This window comes from Numenius arquata, chromosome 12, assembly GCF_964106895.1.
Source record: "Numenius arquata chromosome 12, bNumArq3.hap1.1, whole genome shotgun sequence".
NCBI classification, from domain to species: domain Eukaryota; kingdom Metazoa; phylum Chordata; class Aves; order Charadriiformes; family Scolopacidae; genus Numenius; species Numenius arquata.
The window spans coordinates 38,528,037-38,538,094 of NC_133587.1; the positions used below are offsets into that span (position 1 = coordinate 38,528,037).

At 43.9% G+C, this 10,058-nt stretch overlaps 1 protein-coding gene across 2 annotated transcripts in view; it reads left to right on the forward strand.

The window, feature by feature from the left end:
* XYLB (xylulokinase) overlaps positions 1-7,061 on the forward strand; it is an 86,649-nt gene extending 79,588 nt beyond the window's left edge. The window contains exon 19 of one of the 2 annotated variants that reach the window (XM_074157181.1): positions 2,058-2,141. In XM_074157181.1, the coding sequence (XP_074013282.1) occupies positions 2,058-2,141 (84 nt within the window). Of the gene's footprint in view, positions 1-2,057; positions 2,142-7,020 lie in introns of those variants that run through there. The other variant, XM_074157180.1, reaches the window with a different exon arrangement.
* Positions 7,062-10,058: the final 2,997 nt, after the last annotated feature.

Below are 10,058 nucleotides of genomic sequence, written 5' to 3' on the forward strand. Positions count from 1 at the left end.
GTTTCTCTCTTTTAATCAGCGTTAAGTTTAAGACAGAGTCAGACTCAGTGAATCACTGTGAGATGGGTTTAAAAACTGCGCTGGTGAGGCCTTAGCTGGCAAAAAGTGTCTCCTCCTATTTGCTGTAGATGCTCCTTTTCTTCTTCCCCTTGATATACTTAACCTATTGAAGAAATGTGCTTTAGCTTCTGTAACATCTTGGGAAAAGGGATGAGTTGATCAAAACAGGCTCCTTCTGCAGAATTTGTCCATTAAGTCGCTCTCACCTGCCATCGTGGAAGGTGGAAGTGGGAATGAAGAGATAAATCCAGGGGTTTCACTGGTCAGACTGAAACTATTGTTGAGGAAGAGGGAAACAGAAATTGGATATTTTGCTAACAACTGAAACATAAGAACAAAACATGCTGTTTCTTTGTTTCCTAGATGAGAAGACTGCAGACTTTTGATATTTTATTTTTTTCCTCCTTCATCTGAGAATGCGCAACTGCTAGAGACACTGAGGCTACTGCAGGACTGTACATAAAACTGCGCAAGAACAACCCTGTCTCTTCCTATGGCCTCATGGTTTACACTTGAAACATCTTCCTCCTGAATTTTTCATGCATATATAGTTGTTGGCTGTGGCTCTTATCTGGAAAAGGATAAAATGCATTTAAATGCTGGATCTCACTTATTGATGAGAGCAGTAATTCAGTTTACTGGGCATGATTCATTATGGCTCTATAACCTCTCTGAACCTGGAGCCAGGAGCGAGACTGCCCTGATTATGAATAACATCAGTGCAGAGGGCTTGTAGACCAGACTGGCGGCCCCTAGGATTCATTGCGGCAGGGATGTGACCTTATGGCATCCTCCTAAGGACTGCTCGAGCCTGTACCAGACCCCGCACTGGCTCCTGGCAGTCCCTTCTTTGTGCTTGAGCCAGCAAATGAGTGAAGCTGTCCTGGTATGGCTTGTCAAACTACTGATTTTATGAGATGGACAGTTAAAACCAGTAAGAGGAGATAAGGAAGAAGGTGTATCTCCAGAAGGTCCAGATGAAGTACAGTTTTGGGCTGGAGCCAGCAGTGGGGCTAGCTTCTGGGTCTGAGCAGAAACTCAGGGTTTCTGCTTTGTAACCTCACATACAAACAGCTCATCTTCTGCGATACGTCCTGTGATGAATTTGAAGCAAAGGGGGGAAAAAAATAAGGTAACGAATGAAACAAATCCCAACATGGATCTCACCCATATCCAAAAACATAGGGTGTGTTTCAATCTGGGGTTTTGAATACATTTCAGTGTTGGTTCTGCTTTCTATGGTTGTAACAATTCATGGATAATTCCAGCTAGGGAAATACAAAAGAACTACTCAGATACTCGGTGTAATTGTGGAAAGAAGTTGGGTCTCTATTTGTCCTCTTGGGCCTGGGATCAGGGAGCAAGGAGCCTGGCCATGGAGCAGAGTGTAGGTGGGAAAAGTCGTGGCTGTGAAGGAGAGAAGCAGCTCAAAGAGACACGGGAGTATGAGGGGGTGGGAGAGGGAGTGTGAAGTGTGTTTTAGAAGGCCCTGGTCAGCATATTGGCCAAGGAGGACCTTTCTGACGGTGGTGTTTGACTCTCCTAGGGTGGCTATGTGCTTATTAGCCAGGCAGAGGAGGAGGGGACAGAGGCAGTGATCCGTCCGGAGGCAGCGGGGGGAGGCAAGGACAGGAGTTCTGCCTGGGTGATTAGGACAGCGATTACCGAGGGGGCAGGTGAGACTGGGAGAGGTGACTTTAGCAGTGCTGCTTCCTCTGGAAGTAATGACTTCTGCTTATAGCAAGAATGCAACCGCAGTAAGAACAACCTGTGTGTGTCATAAAATTAAGCTGTAAAAGAGATGATAAAAAGGACTGTGACATTTGAAGAAGGAGGAGTCTGCAGCAGTCTTGAACAAATTGGGGAAAAAGCTCCCAAACCTCCAGGTACCTACGAAGATGCTGTATTTTTCAGGTCTGAAGATGGTTTCTAACTGCAGTGTGATTTAAAAATCTAATTTTTCAACCGAGACATATTTATTTCTTTTTTGTTTTTAGCTCTATCGTCCACTTCTGAAAAGATATGCTGAGCTTGAACAGAAGGTTATCTACAACCCAACCTCTTCTTGTCTTGAGAAATAGAAGCACGACAAAATTTATAAGTCGGCTGAAGAGTGGACTCCCAAGGAGAAGATCAGAAGAGATTTTCTCAGAATTTACTGGAGTTGTTTAAATCATTTTGTTCTTCTTTGTAGACAAATAATTTTTAAATGTCTGTGTTTGAGTCTGTTGGTGGAAAAATTTACTTTGTGATTGAAAGCCTGATTAAAAAGCATCATATTGTTCTGTGTGTTTGCGACTTCAATTTTTCTTGGGTACTTTTCAGATCGTGCTTGCTGTTTTGGAATAGCTGGATGACAAAGTCAAGTCCCTTGTATGTATGAATCACTGCCCATCTCTATCAGCTTTGATTCCATGTGTTTAGCGTGCTGGCCTCTCTGCATACCTGTCTAGCACAGTATCTTAATTCCACAAGTTCTCCTGCTTAAATCTCTTGAAACTATCTTTCTGTTCCTCTGTGACTTATCTATGTTTATATCTTTGCCTACATGAAACCAACAGAAAGCATAAGCACACTGACTTAATCCCATCTTTCTTTAATATGTGGAGATTTGTGGTGTGAAGGTTGATTAAAGTCTTTAAAGACTCCCTAGGATCCTCAGAGAAGGGGAATTCTTGTTACATGACACTATGGAAAGTCTGTTGTGTGATAAAACATGATGTGGTTGGATTTCATAAATTGTGGAAAGCATAGAGGCCTTATGTGATACAGACACTGTTGCACAATGTTTTACTTGACACCAGTTTTGTAAAAAAGAAAATAAGGGAAAAAACATGGAGAGTTTCATTTCTGTTTCAAAAAGCAAAGCTGCTTCCATCTGCACACCAATTCGGGGTTACATTATTTTCCTTTCTTCCTTCAGGTGTCATGGCCACGCAATTCTTTGTGTTGCGCCGAGTGAGACTGCAGGAGGAGGGCTTTGCTCCCAACACGGCATGTAGGTCACTGTGGTTTTGGGGTTTTTTTTATACCATGAATGTCCTATTTCTTTCTTAGAGATCCTGAGCAGAGCTGGTCTTGCTCTGTTGCTACTCTTCCACTTCAAATGTTTTAGTCCAGATTAAGTAGGCTCTTCTTGAGAAAATCGTACAGAAAATACAAGTCGGGAGATCTTTCTACAGAAATGTGTGGAAGTCGCAGAATTTGAATGAATACCCTAAATCACGCTGTGCAAGCGGGAACGTTTTACTGCATCATTCTGCAGTGCCAGTATGTTTCCCTTAGGATAAAATATCTTTTGGGAATAAAGCAGACTTGTTTAATGAAAGTGACTGAAGCCTTTCTTCCCTTCTTGTAGAAGCTGTAATGTGCCTGGGGAGTAAACCAGGGAATTGTAGGGAGTTAGTGGGTCTCTTTCCTGAGTATTTGAGAGCTGGATTATGCTCCTGCTGGAGGTGGGTGACTCCAATTTGTATTCTTCCCATTAAAGTGGCCTAGGAGCACTCTCCCTGTCCCTGCTGCATCTCTGCAGTGAAGATGGACCCCTTTGCTGTGACTCCCCTCCAGAGTGGCAGGGGAATGGGCACGTTCCTCCTTTATATTTAAGTGCTTCATTTGCGAGTACGAACAGTGCCTTCTTTTTTTTTTTCCACAACTGAATAATTATAACTTCTCTTGATATTAGCATGATTACTCAGGAAGGTCAAGAATTACATTTCCGAGTTTCTAAAGCAGGCTTCTTTTAAGCAATTGCTTTAAAAGGTGGCATTACAAATACACATCTATCTCTTTTATGTGCTTATTATTCTGGGTCCCAAGGTACAGTGCTAAAACATATAATACTTCTCACAGGCCTCCACCGTCAGCAGTTGCTTTGTCATTGAGCAAGGCTGCAGAGAGGTACAGAAGGATTCATCCATGCAAGTTAAACAATGCCTACTAGTTTAAGCAGCGTTACCATCATCATTAGTCTTTAGTTCTGCCTGGTTACTGGTTTGGCATCAAGGTTAACCACGCAGCGAAGGGATTCAGAGAAGTGTTTTAGCTTTGTGCAATTGTGGTGACAATTTCTTGAGTAGCTCATTTGGCTTATCAGAGTGAGAAGACTGATGTCTCTTGTAGCTTTGTGGCTTTATTTGCCTGTGAAATGGGAGGCTCGGGGTCAATTTCTTAATTGGCTGAAGAAGGTTATAGCTTATTCTTCCCAGCTCATAGCACGTGTTGGAACATTTCTAGATAATATATTGGCTCCTGACAGTGTTACATGGTGCTAGTAGGATATTGTCTAGATGGTTAAATTACTTTCTGGGCCTGAGCTCTCTTCTGGGTAGGGAGAAGGAAACGTTTCCTTTTCTGTTGGGCTGGGTTGGGGGTGCTCTGTTGTGCCCCACTTTAGCATTAAAACACTGTTTCTCAAAGCACTGTGTGCTTGCTGCAGGAGTCCCTGAGAAAAGACTCAGATGCCAGGCTCTGAAGGGCCAGGAGTTGAGCACCACTGAATTATAGTATTGCTGTGGTGATGGGTTTATTAGGGCTGGCCTCTGAGGACTGGTGTCTGGAGTGTAAGAATTTATAGACAAGCTCTTTTTTTTTCCAGCTCACCAAAGTTGCACGTTCACTGACTAGTGTCAGATAGAATAAGACTCAATAAATCTCCCCCTAGAAAGGTCCTTTGAAGAAATGCTGCTGTAAGATGTCCACCACTCTCTCCTTTTTGTCTTTCCAGGAATGCACATTAGCCTGCCAAGGAACCACAGGCTTCTTGCTCTCACAGGCACAGTGATGGAAGGATCTGGTGCCCTTTGATTTCCAAAATCACATGGTTTTTTTGCCAGCTTGTCTACCTTATTCTGGTTGCCTGGAATAGAGAGGTTACTGACTGAATTAACATCTTAGCTAACAGAAATCTAAAGGCAAGCCAATGTCTTCTACCTCAACATGCTTGATGGAGGCTGATTCCATCCCTCCCACATAAGTGATCTTACTGTTCTTCAATGTGAGCAATGTGGCATCCCCATCTTGTCTAGGCGAAAGGTTACCTTCTGTGTTTAAAAGACCTGCTGAGCTATTCCCAGTTTGGACTAATCTGCTGGAAAATTAATCTCATCTCCTGGAACAAAACCCTTGAGTACCACAAGGAGGTTGTTTATTGCTGTCTGACCTGCAGCTCCTGTCCTGTCCTGGCAAAGCCAGTCTAGGTTGGAGGTGGGTCTCAGAGTTACATGGAAAAATCCACTCAGCTTCTTTAGCTCGATGGCCCTGCGCCCTCACCAGTCAATCAGAGCTGCACTGGGTTCACCCACAAGCTCTTGGTGTACCATGACCCAAAGACAAACAGTTTTCTTTGCAGCCTGAAGTCTTTAAAGTCTTTTGCAATGCAGCTAGAAACAAACAGGGAAAGATGTTTGCTTTTTCTTAAGGGATCAGTCTGAGAGAGCTGGAGCTCTGATTGAATAAGTAATATACTGAAAAAAGTCTGTGCTCTGTCGGTGCTTTAATAAGTAATTGAGCTGAATACCGCCGTGTGTGATCCCACTGGGACCTTTTTGTTTTTCAGCTTGCTTTTCCTTTGGAGTTGCGGCTACCACTACACATCACAGAGCAACGCAGAAAAGGATGTGTATCTAAAGCCACAAAAAGCCAAAGCAGAACTTTCAACAAATCATTTGTTTCATCCGTATTTCTATTGCCTTGGTCCCCAGAGCGCTGCTTGCAGGTTAGGAGGTGGGGGAAGAAAAACGTAACACGTCAGAGGATTAAACTGTCTGCTGTTGGTGCTTGTCGTGAAGCTGTAACTCCTTCCCTAGCAGAAAGGTGCTAATTTGGATTTTTCATCTCCACAGCCGTTGATTTTTCATGTAACTGTTAGGATTTTGATTTTGGTGAGATCTCAATCCTCATGTTAAATTGGGTTGAAACTGGCAAACATATGGCTAAGGATGATTAGAAGGTGGGTGGACGTTCACTTGGCTATCAGAGGATCGCCATCCCGTGAAGAGCGTTTCCTTAAGAAGCTTCTCTCAAGGTGACTGTAGTCCTGATTCCACGTGGCTTGAAATTTTAGTACAGTGTTTTACACTTGTGCAAATTGGGTACAAAATGATATCTGCACCAAAGGATCATCTCTTGTTATTGCTCTACACTTGTTTTGTCAATCCGGGTCAAAATCACAATGTGATGTGCAAGGGAAAAGAACGGGACGAATTTTTTTTGGTAACCAGCTTTTTTCTGAGCCTGTCTCTGAGGTATGTGAGTAGGACATCTTTGGTTGGGATATTCAGAGTAGTTACAGCCCCTGCTCGCGTGTGCTTTGATACAGCCTAGGTCAAGCCTCTTTGGTTAGTCAGTTCAAGTGGTTTAGCTTTCACTCATCAAAGCTTACATTACCAGAATGTAAGGTTTTTAGATTATTTCCACCACCACTCCCTTCCTCTCCTCCCCTCCGAATCCTTTTTTTCCTCTCCTGCAGCAGATACAACCTTTTCTTGTGCATGGTTTGTCAGCTGCTTCCACTTCTTTGGGATGCTGAGAACTTCTCTTACGTGACACTTTCCTGACTGAACTTGTCCCCCACTGAGGTGCAGCCCCAAGACTTGATTTGCTTTACTTGTTCTACTGCTCCTCTGTTGCTTCCTAAAGTTGGCCTTGACAAACAGAATGATGCTTCTGTGGTGGTCTTGGACTTCTGGGAATGTCTCGACCATTGTGGGAACTCAATAATTTCATTCAGTGTTCTTGAAGCACACGCCCTGAGGAGTAAGGGTGAAGGAGCAGCTTCGCTGCCTGTGGATACTGCTGTGATCTTTGATTTCAGTCTTTCACTAAGCTCCTTCATCCGTTGATGCGTCAGCCTGCCCATTAGAACAACTGGGGATGCTGTTAATTGCCTACGTTTCTTGCTCTGAGTTCTTTAGGTGACAGGTATTTGTGATGTGTTCTTTGTTAAAATGCTGTGATTAGCTCTGCTTTTATTTGTTATATCTTGCCTTAGTACTCTGTAATGCATCCATCTGGCTGTCGTTTCTGTTTCAGCAGCTCATCAGCCAAACAGGAGTCTTTGGTCACTCAGGTGTGGGATTTATCTGACCAGTGTAGACATCTGCGTCTGCTATCATATGGGTTCCTTTTATAGTCAGAGGAGAGGACCACAAGGGAGAGAATTTTCTGGCTGTTTTTCATCTTATTTTATGGCAGATGTCTACGACGGATCAGGTGATTTGTCTCCTGAGTGAGCCATTTCTCCCTGCTGAGTAGAAAGGCAGTGGTGTGGAGAAAAAGCCAATTTTTCTCCTTGTGCCAAAACTCCTGAAGACTTGATTGAAAGTTGGTCTCAACTTTGGAGACAAGATTTGTCCCCAGTTACCATTGTGCAACTAGAAAGCTTCCTTGTTCCAGGACTGCTCTGTTTTTACTGTCAAATCCATGAGACTTACCTCCCCAACTCCCTTCAGACGGTCCTCTCCGTACACCTGCGTGGAGATATCCAGCAGACATAGGTCAGGAGCTTTGTTTCTTACATTCTTGCCTTTTTGTCCTTTTGTTGCATGCCCTTGCTTGTGTTTATCCCTTCAAGCTGGACTCTTTCAGGCAGTTGTGTTACGCCTGTGAGCTCAGTACCCCGGTTCAGTGAAAGACAGCTCCCTTAAGACTTAGGCAAGCATTGCTCAGGAAAACAAAGGTCTCTTCAACTTGCTGTTTGGAGACAATATTTACTCTCTGACTGACATGTACGCACTACCCTCCTGAAACCTCAACTCCGTTCCAGATCTGATAAATACTGGTGTACTGGAAGGTGGAATTCTCCTTGAAAAATAGTCTAAGCCATGCTGTATAACAGAAGGGCTTAGACAGAGAAACAGAGCAGGAATGGAGCTGCTTCTTAGCTGAGGGCTTTTATCTTAAAATAAAACATGTTGCAAAATCCAAATAAGAAGCAAAGGTTTCTCACACAACTTCAATAACACAGTTTATGCCTCCTGAGAGCATCTCTTCACACTGCTGCCGTGGCTTGTTAGGATAGGATGGAACATTCCCCTGTCACTCCTGGTATCATTTCTTTGCTAGATTCCTGCCCTACTTGAGGACAATAGTATGTAGCAGAAACACCCTCTTGATCAAGAAAGATGTTGTTGAAAGGCGACAATATGTTTTTCCAATTTCCATTTCTCAGCCTAATTATTCTGGCCCCTGCCATTGTTGTCCCTTAGAAGAAATGCCTACTCAAGCAGAGGGAAGAGAAGACCTTGAATGAAGCTAATCCAATATGTGATTTAGTCAGACAGTTCGACTGAATGAATAAGCAAATAAGCTGCACTTCAAGACTTCCCTTGCTGTGAAAGCATTTTTTTTTTTCTCAGAGTGACTCTTGGCTTAGAAGACACAGCTGTGATGTTTCATGTGATTCCGTCTCCCCGTGTTTGCAGCACGGCAGACTCTCCCAAAGGCCTTTCAGCATTGACTCATTTTGCCATTTGCCTAGTGAACACAGATTTTTCATTTTGACCTGTGTTGTGTGTGGTTTTAGCATGCTTTATAGATGGACCGGTTAAACAAGTGTTGCTAACAACTTCCCCTGCCTGTTGGTAGTCAACCCTCATCTTTCATGGGCTTCCATAGAAAAAGAGATGAGCCACCATGGGGCAAGGGCTTCCTGTAAAGGCCAGAGTAAATGTCAAGAAACTCTTTCCCTTCTCTCTTGTCCCAGAAACGTTGCTGTAAGTCAGTCCCTGGACAGGGAGTGCTGGGTTGTCCATAGCATGAGTATTTTTGGGTAAGGTTTGCTGCTGTTCAGCCAGATTGTCTGGGTGAGAAATCACAGGTGAGACTGGACAGGTAATTTATATCAAGTTCTGTGTTTCGTAATTTATACTCTGACTCTTTAAATGATAAAGTAAATTAAATGTCTCAGATGAGCGAGAATCATGTATTTAAATGGCTAGGGAGAATGCATCTGGACTCGGGAATTGCTTGGTGACTCAGGCACTCAGTCAGGCTCCCCTTCTTCTGGCCTGATGCATCTTGCTTGTTTCCTCTACAGCAGCCCAAGATCATGGAAGACATGGAAACTGCTCCCTCCCTGAGCTTCCTCCAGCCTACCAACGCTGGCCTGCAAACTGGGACCTGGTGTCAAACCCACCAGGCAAGGAAGCTCCCTGCGCCCAGTGATGTGTTGTCATCCTGAGGCCATTGGCTAAAAAGCTGGTGGCTTATTCACACCCATTGCTTTTAGTTGAGCATGATGCTGTCTTTGGGGGCTGAGTTGTGGTGCCTTTTGGACCTGTATCAGACTGGGAGCTCAACCTTTAGCAGGGGTAAAGTGAAAGATTTCAACATACAGTGACTAGAAACAGTGAGTATGACCTGGCCATGAAGAAGGTGAATGTTCTCCTTGAGCTTACCTATGTGCCTTTCCAGTTGAGATGGGAGCATTGCCTCGTGCAAGGCTCTTGTGAGATCTCTCTGGGAGGGCATTTGCAAATCTATTCTCTTGTGTTTTGGAAAGAAGAATTAAAACTGGAACAGCTGAGGAAGACAGCTCATACGTTGATCAGGAGAAGGGGAAAGGCTGTCCTAGGAGAGAATATTAAAAGTTTGGCTTGCTTCGCCTGGCAAGTGGAAGCTGGGAGGTGATACTGTGGTTCAGTATAAATCCTTCAGGTTGGAAGTAAAGAACAGGGGGAAAGCTATTTAAGCCATAGAATGATGTTGACACACAAACAAGTGGCACATACTGATTGGAAATAAATTTGAACTGGAAATTTAGGCTGAGGTGGGGGTGAGGTGCTGAAGTACCTCTTGTACTCTGTGTGGTGCCAGGAGTACAGAGCCCCATACCCACAGCATGACATTTTGCCGGGCTACAACACAGTGTCAGAAATCCTCTGCTGGAAACTGCGTTTAGTTTGGACTCGTGGTGACCTTTAGAGAAACTGTTGTTTGCCATGTGGACAGAGCGGGGTTTCACACTCAGCCTCTTTTGAATTTTCTTCTTGACTGTG